The 17770-nt window shown below is 53.7% G+C and overlaps 2 protein-coding genes across 4 annotated transcripts in view; one reads left to right on the top strand and one right to left on the bottom strand.

The window, feature by feature from the left end:
• Positions 1–1189, bottom strand: part of TMEM256 (transmembrane protein 256) — a 43317-nt gene extending 42128 nt beyond the window's left edge. The window contains 1 exon segment of the mRNA XM_072150081.1: positions 960–1189. Coding sequence (XP_072006182.1) covers positions 960–1044 — 85 coding nt within the window. The 5' untranslated portion in view covers positions 1045–1189.
• A 123-nt stretch (positions 1190–1312) lies between these two features.
• LOC140128395 (neuroligin-2-like) overlaps positions 1313–17770 on the top strand; it is a 175235-nt gene continuing 158777 nt past the window's right edge. For 2 of the 3 annotated variants that reach the window (XM_072150078.1, XM_072150077.1), the window contains exons 1-2: positions 1314–1529; positions 17489–17678. The gene's annotated coding sequence lies outside the window, so the exon portion shown is untranslated. Of the gene's footprint in view, positions 1530–17488; positions 17679–17770 lie in introns of all 3 variants that reach the window. The other variant, XM_072150080.1, reaches the window with a different exon arrangement.

The following is a 17770-nucleotide window of genomic DNA, read 5'->3' as shown; positions in this document are numbered from 1 at the left end:
AGACTGTAAGCTCTTGTGTCTCCCCCTCATCCTCATAGACTGTAAGCTCTTGTATCACCCCCTCATCCTCATAGACTGTAAGCTCTTGTGTCCTCCCCTCATCCTCATAGACTGTAAGCTCTTGTGTCCTCCCCTCATCCTCATAGACTGTAAGCTCTTGTGTCACCCCCTCATCCTCATAGACTGTAAGCTCTTGTGTCACTCCCTCATCTTCATAGACTGTAAGCTCTTGTGTCACCCCCTCATCCTCATAGACTGTAAGCTCTTGTGTCCCCCTCATCCTCATAGAGTGTAAGCTCTTGTGTCACCCCCTCATCCTCATAGACTGTAAGCTCTTGTGTCACCCCCTCATCCTCATAGACTGTAAGCTCTTGTGTCACCCCCTCATCCTCATAGACTGTAAGCTCTTGTGTCTCCCCTCATCCTCATAGACTGTAAGCTCTTGTGTCACCCCCTCATCCTCATAGACTGTAAGCTCTTGTGTCCCCCCCTCATCCTCATAGACTGTAAGCTCTTGTGTCCCCCACTCATCCTCATAGACTGTAAGCTCTTGTGTCCCCCCCTCATCCTCATAGACTGTAAGCTCTTGTGTCCCCCACTCATCCTCATAGACTGTAAGCTCTTGTGTCACCCTCTCATCCTCATAGACTGTAAGCTCTTGTGTCACCCCCTCATCCTCATAGACTGTAAGCTCTTGTGTCCCCCCTCATCCTCATAGACTGTAAGCTCTTGTGCCCCCCCCCACCCTCATCCTCATAGACTGTAAGCTCTTGTGGTCAGGCCCCTCCTCCTATATCTGTTCTGTGTGATATTATGTGTCCCCTGTGATTATTCTTGTCATGCGGTTTCGCTGCGTTTCCTCTGTTGCCATGGTGACGTGCAGTACCAGTGACGGCCACTATAGGACAGTGTGGGTGTGTCTTGGACCTCCCCTTCCCGGGGGCGTGGTCTCGTCTTACCGTGCGCTCCATAGGCTCCGGCAGTGACGGCCATGGCCCCGGACACTGCGCCCAGGCGGCCCCACACTCTGCCCGCTGCTGCCATCCTGCTGCTCGCTCACCATGCAAAGTGTAACTTACGCCCCGCCCTATTGTAGTCACAGCCACGCCCTCACTGCGAGGAGTATCAACTGCTGATTGGCTGCTCTTCTTGTCCTTTATACGTTCGTTATGACGTGTTATCTCTGGGGCGTGTTCTGTTACCTCCGGTCTTCGGTTGAGGCGAGCGCACGGCACGCCCCTTCTCGGGGATGCTTCCGCCATCTTTGATGTGGGCAATGTTGTGGTGTTACCGCATAGATTGTAGTTCACACTCGCGCGGTTTATACTTGTGTGTGGAGACTTGGGATCGCGGGCGGCGGCCATGGTGTTTTCACTCCCAGCGTTTCCCGCTGCACCTGAGAGAACGCAGTGAAGCCCCGCCCCCTAAAAGAGGCGGGAAACCTCATAATGTCACCTGTGTGCAATGTCTCCTCCTGGAGCCCTCAGTACGTCACCTGCCTCAGCTCTGCTATGGGACTGTTCACACCTGTGAGTTGTTTAGTGTAATAACAGGATTTTCCCTCAGATTTCAACCAAATTTCTGTCAGATATTGTGCAGTGGGGGATTATCAGCAGATGAGTGTGGTGACGGAGGGACGGGAGGAGGACGAGTGTGGTGACGGGGGGACGGGAGGCGGACGAGTGTGGCGACGGGGGGACGGGAGGCGGACGAGTGTGGCGACGGGGGGACGGGAGGCGGACGAGTGTGGCGACGGGGGGACGGGAGGCGGACGAGTGTGGCGACGGGGGGACGGGAGGCGGACGAGTGTGGCGACGGGGGGACGGGAGGCGGACGAGTGTGGTGACGGGAGGCGGACGAGTGTGGTGACGGGGGGACGGGAGGTGGACGAGTGTGGCGACGGGGGGACGGGAGGCGGACGAGTGTGGGGACGGGAGGCGGACGGGTGTGGCGACGGGAGGCGGACGAGTGGGGGGACGGGAGGCGGACGAGTGTGGGGACGGGAGGCGGACGAGTATGGGGAAGGGGGACGGGAGGCGGACGAGTGTGGCGACGGGAGGCGGACGAGTGTGGCGACGGGAGGCGGACGGGTGTGGCGACGGGGGGACGGGAGGCGGACGGGTGTGGCGACGGGGGGACGGGAGGCGGACGGGTGTGGCGACGGGGGAACGGGAGGCGGACGAGTGTGGGGACGGGAGGCGGACGAGTGTGGTGACGGGGGGACGGGAGGCGGACGAGTGTGGTGACGGGAGGCGGGCGAGTGTGGTGACGGGGGGACGGGAGGCGGACGAGTGTGGCGACGGGGGGACGGGAGGCGGACGAGTGTGGGGACGGGAGGTGGACGGGTGTGGCGACGGGAGGCGGACGAGTGGGGGGACGGGAGGCGGACGGGTGTGGCGACGGGAGGCGGACGAGTGGGGGGACGGGAGGCGGACGAGTGTGGTGACGGGGGGACGGGAGGCGGACGAGTGTGGGGAAGGGGGACGGGAGGCGGACGAGTGGGGGGACGGGAGGCGGACGAGTGTGGCGACGGGAGGCGGACGAGTGTGGCGACGGGAGGCGGACGAGTGTGGCGACGGGGGGACGGGAGGCGGACGGGTGTGGCGACGGGGGAACGGGAGGCGGACGAGTGTGGGGACGGGAGGCGGACGAGTGTGGTGACGGGGGGACGGGAGGCGGACGAGTGGGGGGACGGGAGGCGGACGAGTGGGGGGAGGCGGACGAGTGTGGTGACGGGAGGCGGACGAGTGTGGTGACGGAGGGACGGGAGGCGGACGAGTGGGGGGACGGAGGGATGGGAGGCGGACGAGTGTGGGGACGGGGGTGACGGGAGGCGGACGAGTGTGGGGACGGGGGTGACGGGAGGCGGACGAGTGTGGCGACGGGGGGGACGGGAGGCGGTCGAGTGTGGGGACGGGAGGCGGTCGAGTGTGGGGACGGGAGGCGGTCGAGTGTGGGGACGGGAGGCGGTCGAGTGTGGGGACGGGAGGCGGACGAGTGTGGCGACGGAGGGAAGGGAGGCGGACGAGTGTGGCGACGGAGGGAAGGGAGGCGGACGAGTGTGGTGACGGGGGGGCGGGAGGCGGACGAGTGTGGTGACGGGAGGCGGACGAGTGTGGCGACGGAGGGAAGGGAGGCGGACGAGTGTGGTGACGGAGGGAAGGGAGGCGGACGAGTGTGGTGACGGGGGGGACGGGAGGCGGACGAGTGTGGGGACGGGAGGCGGACGAGTGTGGCGACGGAGAGAAGGGAGGCGGACGAGTGTGGGGACGGGAGGCGGACGAGTGTGGCGACGGAGGGAAGGGAGGCGGACGAGTGTGGTGACGGGGGGGCGGGAGGCGGACGAGTGTGGGGACGGGAGGCGGACGAGTGTGGGGACGGGAGGCGGACGAGTGTGGCGACGGGGGGGACGGGAGGCGGCAGAGTGTGGGGACGGGAGGTGGACGAGTGTGGGGGTGGGAGCCGGGTGATGGTTTCCTGGGTGATGCAGGGGACAGTTGACAATAGCTGTGACAGTAGCCACCTGGGATCTGAGCCTGGATATATACATACATATATATCCAGCAGCGGCAACACCCGATACACCTGCCCATTCTTTATTTATTTATTTTTTGAGTGAAAACACGGACTGAAATCGGTCACATTGTCTGAATATGTCCTTATTGTGACTGCAGCTACAGGGTGTCCATGATGTGTGCTCAGTGACAGAACAGTCCGGAGCTGAGGTCTGTATCCTCTCCCTCTTGGGGGCGGGGGTCTCCCACACTCATCCTATTAGCACCCCACAATGCCATTGGAGCAGGCGTCACTGTCGGGGTCTACTGTGATCCTGCCGGTGTCTGTGGGGAAAAAATGAAATAAAACAATGTTTTTTGTAAAATTATTATGAAATCTGTAAAACAATCTATTGTGGGAACCAGTTAAAGTAACCACAATATATTAGGTATGGCCGTGTCCCAAATATCCTGATCTATGAAAATCGGAGAACAATTATTAGTAACGGTGAGCCCAATGAAAACGTCGGCTCCACCTACAAAAATGACACCGCACACCAGTGTGCAAAAGATGACATTAACAAACTGGTTCTGCGACAAGATGAAAAATTGTCACAAATATTGAAAACCGGCTGCAATGTGGTATCGAAGCAAGCATTAACCACTGGTATCCTGATCTCACCCGGTTATAAGCCTGACTGCACTTGGCTCTCATACTCAGGTGTTTTCCATTGTGGAGCCCAAATTTGTAAAACTTGCAAAGTAGTCGAGATCAAAAAACAATTTTCAAATTCAGACAACTCACTAAATTTTGACATCACAACGTACATTAACTGCAATAGCGATCGCGTCGTGTATGTTCTGGAATGCGCAGGTGCCACAACCCGTGAGATAAAACGCCGTATCCTTGAACATTTGGGAGACTTGGGTAAAATCAGGAGCTTCCAAACATTTCATCGGACAACATGGCGGCAATACCACAGGTTTCCTCGCATACGGCATAGAACACAAGAGGAGGAGATGGAAGTAAAAATCTCTGTGACAGGGAAGCGTTTTGGACACTGGATTCCCCAGGGGATGGAGATCAAACAAGAATTCATGTTCCATTATTGAGCATTAGTCCCCCTGTAAGACCTCTGACCCTGACACGATATAGTGCATACAGGTATATTCTCCAGTCTGAGTACGTTTCTATCTCTATCCATATAAACATGCCGGGTTACCCACCGCTCTCAGCAAAAATTCTCCCCATATGTACATAACATAAGATAGATCATGCTCCAGGTCCACGAGGGTCGTTATTATTATCGACAATCCTTAGCCCACTTACACTTGACTTTACATCTTGCTTTTCTCAATGGCTACACGCTCCATTCCACATTTTAATGTTATTATGTTTTTTGATCACAAAGGTGCCTATTTTATGGATTGTATAAATAAATGTGTTTTTAAAGCATTAGGATGTAAACGCACCTGTGCGGCAGACTTGCACGTTCATCTCACGTTGCGTCACTGTTGGGGTCAGGACTTTTGTTCCTCCCTCTCTGACGTTTTTCCCGTGCACACTATTTCGGTCTCCCGCACATACATGTGTATTAGCCGTGACTAAGAGCGTGCAAAGCGCTCGAAACACATAGGCTTCTGCCTGTGGCCCACCTTCTGGACGCAGTGCTGTAGTGCGTTTTTCCATGTAATGCTCTACCTGGAGTTTTCAATAAAATTTGGAGGCATCTTTTAGTCGTATGCGCTGGATCGTTTTTCCCTTTGGATTTCTATACTATATCCTGCAGGTGTCGCTTCCCCGCTCAGGTCCCAGGAGTTCACCTTTTTCTTCCTGGTGCATGTAAGTGCATTGTCCGTGTATAATGTGCTGTGCGGGGAGTCACTAAGATCCTGCGCCCGATATCCTGCATGTGTCGCTTCCCCGCTCAGGTCCCCGGAGTTCACCTTCTTCTTCCTGGTGCATGTAAGTGCATTGTCCGTGTATAATGCGCTGTGCGGGGAGTCACTAAGATCGTGCGCCTGATATCCTGCATGTGTCACTTCCCCGCTCAGGTCCCCGGAGTTCACCTTCTTCTTCCTGGTGCATGTAAGTGCATTGTCTGTGTATAATGCGCTGTGCGGTGAGTCACTAAGATCCTGCACCCGATATCCTGCATGTGTCACTTCCCCGCTCAGGTCCCCGGAGTTCACCTTCTTCTTCCTGGTGCATGTAAGTGCATTGTCCGTGTATAATGTGCTGTGCGGGGAGTCACTAAGATCCTGCGCCCGATATCCTGCATGTGTCGCTTCCCCGCTCAGGTCCCAGGAGTTCACCTTCTTCTTCCTGGTGCATGTAAGTGCATTGTCCGTGTATAATGCGCTGTGCGGGGAATCACTAAGATCCTGCACCTGATATCCTGCATGTGTCGTTTCCACGCTCAGGTCCCCGGAGTTCACCTTCTTCTTCCTGGTGCATGTAAGTGCATTGTCTGTGTATAATGCGCTGTGCGGGGAGTCACTAAGATCCTGCCCCCGATATCCTGCATGTGTCGCTTCCCCGTTCAGGTCCCCGGAGTTCACCTTTTTCTTCCTGGTGCATGTAAGTGCATTGTCCGTGTATAATGCGCTGTGCGGGGAGTCACTAAGATCCTGCGCCTGATATCCTGCATGTGTCGCTTCCCCGCTCAGGTCCCCGGAGTTCACCTTCTTCTTCCTGGTGCATGTAAGTGCATTGTCCGTGTATAATGCGCTGTGCGGGGAGTCACTAAGATCCTGTGTCCGATATCCTGCATATGTCACTTCACCGCTCAGGTCCCCGGAGTTCACCTTCTTCTTCCTGGTGCATGTAAGTGCATTGTCCGTGTATAATGCGCTGTGCGAGGAGTCACTAAGATCCTGCACCCGATATCCTGCATGTGTCACTTCCCCGCTCAGGTCCCAGGAGTTCACCTTCTTCTTCCTGGTGCATGTAAGTGCATTGTCCGTGTATAATGCGCTGTGCGGGGAGTCACTAAGATCCTGCGCCCGATATCCTGCATGTGTCACTTCCCCGCTCAGGTCCCAGGAGTTCACCTTCTTCCTGGTGCATGTAAGTGCATTGTCCCTGTATAATGCGCTGTGCGGGGAGTCACTAAGATCCTGCGCCCGATATCCTGCATGTGTCGCTTCCCCGCTCAGGTCCCCGGAGTTCACTTTCTTCTTCCTGGTGCATGTAAGTGCATTGTCCGTGTATAATGCGCTGTGCGGGGAGTCACTAAGATCCTGCGTCCGATATCCTGCATATGTCACTTCACCGCTCAGGTCCCCGGAGTTCACCTTCTTCTTCCTGGTGCATGTAAGTGCATTGTCCGTGTATAATGCGCTGTGCGGGGAGTCACTAAGATCCTGCGCCCGATATCCTGCATGTGTCACTTCCCCGCTCAGGTCCCAGGAGTTCACCTTCTTCTTCCTGGTGCATGTAAGTACATTGTCTGTGTATAATGCGCTGTGCGGGGAGTCACTAAGATCCTGCGCCCGATATCCTGCATGTGTCACTTCCCCGCTCAGGTCCCAGGAGTTCACCTTCTTCCTGGTGCATGTAAGTGCATTGTCCTTGTATAATGCGCTGTGCGGGGAGTCACTAAGATCCTGCACCCGATATCCTGCATGTGTCACTTCACCGCTCAGGTCCCTGGAGTTCACCTTCTTCTTCCCGGTGCATGTAAGTGCATTGTCCGTGTATAATGCGCTGTGCGGGGGTCACTAAGATCCTGCCCCCGATATCCTGCATGTGTCACTTCCCTGCTCAGGTCCCTGGAGTTCACCTTCTTCTTCCTCCTGGTGCATGTAAGTGCATTGTCCGTGTATAATGCGCTGTGCGGGGAGTCACTAAGATCCTGCACCTGATATCCTGCATGTGTCACTTCCCCGCTAAGGTCCCCGGAGTTCACCTTCTTCTTCCTGGTGCATGTAAGTGCATTGTCCGTGTATAATGCGCTGTGCGGGGAGTCACTAAGATCCTGCGCCCGATATCCTGCATGTGTCACTTCCCCGCTCAGGTCCCTGGAGTTCACCTTCTTCTTCCTGGTGCATGTAAGTGCATTGTCCGTGTATAATGCGCTGTGCGGGAAGTCACTAAGATCCTGCACCCGATATCCTGCATGTGTCACTTCCCCGCTCAGGTCCCCGGAGTTCACCTTCTTCTTCCTGGTGCATGTAAGTGCATTGTCCGTGTATAATGCGCTGTGCGAGGAGTCACTAAGATCCTGCACCCGATATCCTGCATGTGTCGCTTCCCCGCTCAGGTCCCCGGAGTTCACCTTCTTCCTGGTGCATGTAAGTGCATTGCCCGTGTATAATGCGCTGTGCGGGGAGTCACTAAGATCCTGCACCCGATATCCTGCATGTGTCACTTCCCCGCTCAGGTCCCCGGAGTTCACCTTCTTCCTGGTGCATGTAAGTGCATTGCCCGTGTATAATGCGCTGTGCGGGGAGTCACTAAGATCCTGCACCTGATATCCTGCATGTGTCACTTCCCCGCTCAGGTCCCTGGAGTTCACCTTCTTCTTCCTGGTGCATGTAAGTGCATTGTCCGTGTATAATGCGCTGTGCGGGGAGTCACTAAGATCCTGTGTCCGATATCCTGCATGTGTCGCTTCCCCGCTCAGGTCCCTGGAGTTCTCCTTCTTCTTCCTGGTGCATGTAAGTGCATTGTCCGTGTATAATGCGCTGTGCGGGGAGTCACTAAGATCGTGCATCCGATATCCTGCATGTGTCGCTTCCCCGCTCAGGTCCCTGGAGTTCACCTTCTTCTTCTGGTGCATGTAAGTGCATTGTCCGTGTATAATGCGCTGTGCTGGGAGTCACTAAGATCCTGCTCCCGATATCCTGCATGTGTCACTTCCCCGCTCAGGTCCCTGGATTTCCCCTTCTTCTTCCTGGTGCATGTAAGTGCATTGTCCGTGTATAATGCGCTGTGCGGGGAGTCACTAAGATACTGCACCCGATATCCTGCATGTGTCACTTCCCCGCTCAGGTCCCCGGAGTTCACCTTCTTCTTCCTGGTGCATGTAAGTGCACTGTCCGTGTATAATGCGCTGTGCGGGAAGTCACTAAGATCCTGCGCCCGATATCCTGCATGTGTCGCTTCCCCGCTCAGGTCCCTGGAGTTCACCTTCTTCTTCCTGGTGCATGTAAGTGCATTGTCTGTGTATAATGCGCTGTGCGGGGAGTCACTAAGATCCTGCACCCGATATCCTGCATGTGTCGCTTCCCCGCTGAGGTCCCTGGAGTTCACCTTCTTCTTCCTGGTGCATGTAAGTGCATTGTCTGTGTATAATGCGCTGTGCGGGGAGTCACTAAGATCCTGCCCCGATATCCTGCATGTGTCGCTTCCCCGCTCAGGTCCCCGGGGTTCACCTTCTTCTTCCTGGTGCATGTAAGTGCATTGTCCGTGTATAATGCGCTGTGCAGGGAGTCACTAAGATCCTGCGCCCGATATCCTGCATGTGTCGCTTCCCCGCTCAGGTCCCCGGAGTTCACCTTCTTCTTCCTGGTGCATGTAAGTGCATTGTCCGTGTATAATGCGCTGTGCGGGGAGTCACTAAGATCCTGTGCCCGATATCCTGCATGTGTCACTTCCCCGCTCAGGTCCCTGGAGTTCACCTTCTTCTTCCTGGTGCATGTAAGTGCATTGTCTGTGTATAATGCGCTGTGCGGGGAGTCACTAAGATCCTGTGCCCGATATCCTGCATGTGTCACTTCCCCGCTCAGGTCCCTGGAGTTCACCTTCTTCTTCCTGGTGCATGTAAGTGCATTGTCTGTGTATAATGCGCTGTGCGGGGAGTCACTAAGATCCTGTGCCCGATATCCTGCATGTGTCACTTCCCCGCTCAGGTCCCCGGAGTTCACCTTCTTCTTCCTGGTGCATGTAAGTGCATTGTCCGTGTTTAATGCGCTGTGCAGGGAGTCACTAAGATCCTGTGCCCGATATCCTGCATGTGTCGCTTCCCCGCTCAGGTCCCCGGAGTTCACCTTCCTCTTCCTGGTGCATGTAAATGCATTGCCTTTGACACAGTGGGGCAGATTTACTTACCCGGTCCGTTCGCGATCCAGCCGCGCGTTCTCTGCGGAGGATTCGGGTCCGGCCGGGATTAACTAAGGTAGTGCACCCGATGTCCACCAGGTGTCGCTGCTGCGCTGAAGTTCATCGGAGTGCACTGAACTTCACCATCCTACGCTGGGTGCAGGTAAGTGCGTATCAAGCGACACTTTTTTCTTTTTTTTTTTTTTTTTTTTTTTATGCAGCGGTTTTTCCGAATCCGTCGGGTTTTCGTTCGCCCACGTACCCCGATTTCCGTCGCGTGCATTCCGGCGCCGATACGCCACAATCCTATTGTGTGTGCCAAAATCCCGGGGCAATTCAGGGGAAATTGGCGCAAATTGGAAATATGCCATTAGGCCCCTTAGTAAATGACCCCCATTGTGAATTTTAAACCCTGTTCTTAGTCTGAATCAGTCGGGTTGTCTGCCGGCCACGCCCCCCCAATTTGTGTCGCATGAAAGTCGTCAAGATTGCGCCAAAATCAGATCGCCAAAACCCCTGTTAAATGCGCCGCAAATCGGAAATGCGGTTTGCGGACCCTTAGTAAATGTGCCCCAATGACTTAGTTTCGTATCTTCTGCCGCTAATAAGGTTCATTCTTCTGTGCACGGAGCTGAGTGATTTTTGCGGGATGTGATGACGTTTGTATTACCATCATTTTGGGGACCTTTTGATCACTTTTTATTCTATTCGTACCCTTGGTTATCTGCTCTTACAATATACTGTGTGATAAGGCGCAGGGTATCGTGGAAAATAGCGCCCAAGTGTCAGAAACGCCAATTCTCCACCATTTTTAAACAGGTGTTAAAAAGGCCAAACAGTTCTCAAAATGGTAACAATGAAAATATCATCTCATCCCGCAAAAAATGAGACCCCAAACAGCATGGAATACTGTCACTACAAAGTGCAATTTGTTACACAAAAAACAAGCCCTGACACAGCTCTGTAGATGAAAGAAAAGTGATACATTTGTGAATGTGGAGAGTGAAAAAAAGGTCTTTGCAGGGAAGGGGTTAATCACAACACTTCACAGCAACAATCACGCGCCATTGTGATGCTTCAGATAAGTTGTTCTCTGATAAAAGTGGCCCCTGAGCTTAGAGATTACAGTGCTGGGTATATAGACAGTGACATGTATGTGGGGGGGGTACAGTGCTGGGTATATAGACAGTGACATGTATGTGGGGGGGTACAGTGCTGGGTATATAGACAGTGACATGTATGTGGGGGTGTACAGTGCTGGGTATATAGACAGTGACATGTATGTGGGGGGGTACAGTGCTGGGTATATAGACAGTGACATGTATGTGGGGGGGTACAGTGCTGGGTATATAGACAGTGACATGTATGTGGGGGGGGTACAGTGCTGGGTATATAGACAGTGACATGTATGTGGGGGGGGTACAGTGCTGGTTATATAGACAGTGACATATATGTGGGGGGGGGTACAGTGCTGGGTATATAGACAGTGACATGTATGTGGGGGGGGGTACAGTGCTGGTTATATAGACAGTGACATGTATGTGGGGGGGGGTACAGTGCTGGGTATATAGACAGTGACATGTATGTGGGGGGGGGTACAGTGCTGGGTATATAGACAGTGACATGTATGTGGGGGGGGGTACAGTGCTGGGTATATAGACAGTGACATGTATGTGGGGGGGGGGGTACAGTGCTGGGTATATAGACAGTGACATGTATGTGGGGGGGTACAGTGCTGGGTATATAGACAGTGACATGTATGTGGGGGGGGTACAGTGCTGGGTATATAGACAGTGACATGTATGTGGGGGGGGTACAGTGCTGGGTATATAGACAGTGACATGTATGTGGGGGGGGTACAGTGCTGGGTATATAGACAGTGACATGTATGTGGGGGGGTACAGTGCTGGGTATATAGACAGTGACATGTATGTGGGGGGGGGGGGGTACAGTGCTGGGTATATAGACAGTGACATGTATGTGGGGGGGGGGGGGTACAGTGCTGGGTATATAGACAGTGACATGTATGTGTGGGGGGTACAGTGCTGGGTATATAGACAGTGACATGTATGTGGGGGGGTACAGTGCTGGGTATATAGACAGTGACATGTATGTGGGGGGGGGGGTACAGTGCTGGGTATATAGACAGTGACATGTATGTGGGGGGGGGGGTACAGTGCTGGGTATATAGACAGTGACATGTATGTGGGGGGGGGTACAGTGCTGGGTATATAGACAGTGACATGTATGTGGGGGGGGGGGTACAGTGCTGGGTATATAGACAGTGACATGTATGTGGGGGGGTACAGTGCTGGGTATATAGACAGTGACATGTATGTGGGGGGGGGTACAGTGCTGGGTATATAGACAGTGACATGTATGTGGGGGGGGGGTACAGTGCTGGTTATATAGACAGTGACATGTATGTGTGGGGGGGGGGGTACAGTGCTGGGTATATAGACAGTGACATGTATGTGGGGGGGGGGTACAGTGCTGGGTATATAGACAGTGACATGTATGTGGGGGGGGGGGGTACAGTGCTGGGTATATAGACAGTGACATGTATGTGGGGGTGTACAGTGCTGGGTATATAGACAGTGACATGTATGTGGGGGGGGGTACAGTGCTGGGTATATAGACAGTGACATGTATGTGGGGGGGGGGTACAGTGCTGGGTATATAGACAGTGACATGTATGTGGGGGGGGTACAGTGCTGGGTATATAGACAGTGACATGTATGTGGGGGGGGGTACAGTGCTGGGTATATAGACAGTGACATGTATGTGGGGGGGGGTACAGTGCTGGGTATATAGACAGTGACATGTATGTGGGGGGGGTACAGTGCTGGGTATATAGACAGTGACATGTATGTGGGGGGGGTACAGTGCTGGGTATATAGACAGTGACATGTATGTGGGGGGGGTACAGTGCTGGGTATATAGACAGTGACATGTATGTGGGGGGGGGGTACAGTGCTGGGTATATAGACAGTGACATGTATGTGGGGGGGGGGTACAGTGCTGGGTATATAGACAGTGACATGTATGTGGGGGGGGGTACAGTGCTGGGTATATAGACAGTGACATGTATGTGGGGGGGGTACAGTGCTGGGTATATAGACAGTGACATGTATGTGGGGGGGGTACAGTGCTGGGTATATAGACAGTGACATGTATGTGGGGGGGGGTACAGTGCTGGGTATATAGACAGTGACATGTATGTGGGGGGGGGTACAGTGCTGGGTATATAGACAGTGACATGTATGTGGGGGGGTACAGTGCTGGGTATATAGACAGTGACATGTATGTGGGGGGGGTACAGTGCTGGGTATATAGACAGTGACATGTATGTGGGGGGGTACAGTGCTGGGTATATAGACAGTGACATGTATGTGGGGGGGTACAGTGCTGGGTATATAGACAGTGACATGTATGTGGGGGGGGTACAGTGCTGGGTATATAGACAGTGACATGTATGTGGGGGGGGGTACAGTGCTGGGTATATAGACAGTGACATGTATGTGGGGGGGGGGTACAGTGCTGGGTATATAGACAGTGACATGTATGTGGGGGGGGGGTACAGTGCTGGGTATATAGACAGTGACATGTATGTGGGGGGGGGTACAGTGCTGGGTATATAGACAGTGACATGTATGTGGGGGGGGTACAGTGCTGGGTATATAGACAGTGACATGTATGTGGGGGGGGGGTACAGTGCTGGGTATATAGACAGTGACATGTATGTGGGGGGGGTACAGTGCTGGGTATATAGACAGTGACATGTATGTGGGGGGGGTACAGTGCTGGGTATATAGACAGTGACATGTATGTGGGGGGGTACAGTGCTGGGTATATAGACAGTGACATGTATGTGGGGGGGGGTACAGTGCTGGGTATATAGACAGTGACATGTATGTGGGGGGGGGTACAGTGCTGGGTATATAGACAGTGACATGTATGTGGGGGGGGGTACAGTGCTGGGTATATAGACAGTGACATGTATGTGGGGGGGGGTACAGTGCTGGGTATATAGACAGTGACATGTATGTGGGGGGGGGTACAGTGCTGGGTATATAGACAGTGACATGTATGTGGGGGGGGGGGTACAGTGCTGGGTATATAGACAGTGACATGTATGTGGGGGGGGGGTACAGTGCTGGGTATATAGACAGTGACATGTATGTGGGGGGGGGGTACAGTGCTGGGTATATAGACAGTGACATGTATGTGGGGGGGGGTACAGTGCTGGGTATATAGACAGTGACATGTATGTGGGGGGGGGGTACAGTGCTGGGTATATAGACAGTGACATGTATGTGGGGGGGGGGTACAGTGCTGGGTATATAGACAGTGACATGTATGTGGGGGGGTACAGTGCTGGGTATATAGACAGTGACATGTATGTGGGGGGGGTACAGTGCTGGGTATATAGACAGTGACATGTATGTGGGGGGGGGGGTACAGTGCTGGGTATATAGACAGTGACATGTATGTGGGGGGGTACAGTGCTGGGTATATAGACAGTGACATGTATGTGGGGGGGGGTGTACAGTGCTGGGTATATAGACAGTGACATGTATGTGGGGGGGGGTACAGTGCTGGGTATATAGACAGTGACATGTATGTATGTGGGGGGGGGGGGTACAGTGCTGGGTATATAGACAGTGACATGTATGTGGGGGGGTACAGTGCTGGGTATATAGACAGTGACATGTATGTGTGGGGGGGGGGGTACAGTGCTGGGTATATAGACAGTGACATGTATGTGGGGGGGGGTACAGTGCTGGGTATATAGACAGTGACATGTATGTGTGGGGGGGGGGGTACAGTGCTGGGTATATAGACAGTGACATGTATGTGGGGGGGTACAGTGCTGGGTATATAGACAGTGACATGTATGTGGGGGGGGGTACAGTGCTGGGTATATAGACAGTGACATGTATGTGGGGGGGGGGTACAGTGCTGGGTATATAGACAGTGACATGTATGTGGGGGGGGTACAGTGCTGGGTATATAGACAGTGACATGTATGTGGGGGGGGGTACAGTGCTGGGTATATAGACAGTGACATGTATGTGTGGGGGGGGGGTACAGTGCTGGGTATATAGACAGTGACATGTATGTGTGGGGGGGGGGGGGTACAGTGCTGGGTATATAGACAGTGACATGTATGTGGGGGGGGGTACAGTGCTGGGTATATAGACAGTGACATGTATGTGTGGGGGGGTACAGTGCTGGGTATATAGACAGTGACATGTATGTGGGGGGTACAGTGCTGGGTATATAGACAGTGACATGTATGTGGGGGGGGGGGTACAGTGCTGGGTATATAGACAGTGACATGTATGTGGGGGGGGGGGTACAGTGCTGGGTATATAGACAGTGACATGTATGTGTGGGGGGGTACAGTGCTGGGTATATAGACAGTGACATGTATGTGTGGGGGGGGGGGGTACAGTGCTGGGTATATAGACAGTGACATGTATGTGGGGGGGGGTACAGTGCTGGGTATATAGACAGTGACATGTATGTGTGGGGGGGTACAGTGCTGGGTATATAGACAGTGACATGTATGTGGGGGGTACAGTGCTGGGTATATAGACAGTGACATGTATGTGGGGGGGGTACAGTGCTGGGTATATAGACAGTGACATGTATGTGGGGGGGGTACAGTGCTGGTTATATAGACAGTGACATGTATGTGGGGGGGGGGTACAGTGCTGGGTATATAGACAGTGACATGTATGTGGGGGGGGGGTACAGTGCTGGGTATATAGACAGTGACATGTATGTGGGGGGGGGTACAGTGCTGGGTATATAGACAGTGACATGTATGTGGGGGGGGGTACAGTGCTGGGTATATAGACAGTGACATGTATGTGGGGGGGGGTACAGTGCTGGGTATATAGACAGTGACATGTATGTGGGGGGGGGGTACAGTGCTGGGTATATAGACAGTGACATGTATGTGGGGGGGGGGTACAGTGCTGGGTATATAGACAGTGACATGTATGTGGGGGGGGGTACAGTGCTGGGTATATAGACAGTGACATGTATGTGGGGGGGGGTACAGTGCTGGGTATATAGACAGTGACATGTATGTGGGGGGGGGTACAGTGCTGGGTATATAGACAGTGACATGTATGTGGGGGGGGGTACAGTGCTGGGTATATAGACAGTGACATGTATGTGGGGGGGGGGTACAGTGCTGGGTATATAGACAGTGACATGTATGTGGGGGGGTACAGTGCTGGGTATATAGACAGTGACATGTATGTGGGGGGGGTACAGTGCTGGGTATATAGACAGTGACATGTATGTGGGGGGGTACAGTGCTGGGTATATAGACAGTGACATGTATGTGGGGGGGGTACAGTGCTGGGTATATAGACAGTGACATGTATGTGGGGGGGGGGGTACAGTGCTGGGTATATAGACAGTGACATGTATGTGGGGGGGGGTACAGTGCTGGGTATATAGACAGTGACATGTATGTGGGGGGGGTACAGTGCTGGGTATATAGACAGTGACATGTATGTGGGGGGGGGGTACAGTGCTGGGTATATAGACAGTGACATGTATGTGGGGGGGGGTACAGTGCTGGGTATATAGACAGTGACATGTATGTGGGGGGGGGTACAGTGCTGGGTATATAGACAGTGACATGTATGTGGGGGGGGGGTACAGTGCTGGGTATATAGACAGTGACATGTATGTGGGGGGGGTACAGTGCTGGGTATATAGACAGTGACATGTATGTGGGGGGGTACAGTGCTGGGTATATAGACAGTGACATGTATGTGGGGGGGGGGTACAGTGCTGGGTATATAGACAGTGACATGTATGTGGGGGGGGTACAGTGCTGGGTATATAGACAGTGACATGTATGTGGGGGGGGGGTACAGTGCTGGGTATATAGACAGTGACATGTATGTGGGGGGGTACAGTGCTGGGTATATAGACAGTGACATGTATGTGGGGGGGGTACAGTGCTGGGTATATAGACAGTGACATGTATGGGGGGGGGGGGTACAGTGCTGGGTATATAGACAGTGACATGTATGTGGGGGGGGTGTACAGTGCTGGGTATATAGACAGTGACATGTATGTGGGGGGGGGTACAGTGCTGGGTATATAGACAGTGACATGTATGTGGGGGGGGGGGTACAGTGCTGGGTATATAGACAGTGACATGTATGTGGGGGGGGGTACAGTGCTGGGTATATAGACAGTGACATGTATGTGGGGGGGGTACAGTGCTGGGTATATAGACAGTGACATGTATGTGGGGGGGGGTACAGTGCTGGGTATATAGACAGTGACATGTATGTGGGGGGGGTACAGTGCTGGGTATATAGACAGTGACATGTATGTGGGGGGGTACAGTGCTGGGTATATAGACAGTGACATGTATGTGGGGGGTACAGTGCTGGGTATATAGACAGTGACATGTATGTGGGGGGGGGGGTACAGTGCTGGGTATATAGACAGTGACATGTATGTGGGGGGGTACAGTGCTGGGTATATAGACAGTGACATGTATGTGGGGGGGGGGGTACAGTGCTGGGTATATAGACAGTGACATGTATGTGGGGGGGGGGTACAGTGCTGGGTATATAGACAGTGACATGTATGTGGGGGGGGGGTACAGTGCTGGGTATATAGACAGTGACATGTATGTGGGGGGGGGTACAGTGCTGGGTATATAGACAGTGACATGTATGTGGGGGGGGGTACAGTGCTGGGTATATATATATATATATGTGATGTGTAGGTCAGGAGGAGGGGGGTTGTTGTGGGGGATTACACATATAACTCTGGGTAACACCGGGGTGAGCTGTGAGTGATATTGGGGTGCGTCCTGTGTTTGGGGGGTCTCGGGGGGGGGGGGGCACATATTTTGCTTTTTTGTCGCTGAATCTTTTCCCTGTAATTTCCTGTTTTTCAGATTCTTCTTTCTCCGAGGACACAGAGCGGCCATTGTCTGCAGAGCTGACACTCCGGCCCTCGCTGCTGCCGCCACCCCTACAACATGTGTCATCTGCCCATCGCTGTGGACACCCCAAAATAGAAGTGACACCCCATTCTCCAAGTACATGGACAGAAAAGGGTTAATCACCCCGCACATCCTCGTCATGGTGTGTAGCACCCCCTGAAATGGGTGACCCCAACACTTCAGGCTGTATTACTATTTATAGAGCCCCAAAATGTCTGAGCTGTACCCCACAAA

The sequence above is a fragment of the Engystomops pustulosus genome, chromosome 4, assembly GCF_040894005.1.
Source record: "Engystomops pustulosus chromosome 4, aEngPut4.maternal, whole genome shotgun sequence".
NCBI lineage: Eukaryota > Metazoa > Chordata > Amphibia > Anura > Leptodactylidae > Engystomops > Engystomops pustulosus.
Note: the sequence above shows the minus strand (reverse complement) of the source record. Positions and strands in the feature narration are given on the sequence as shown.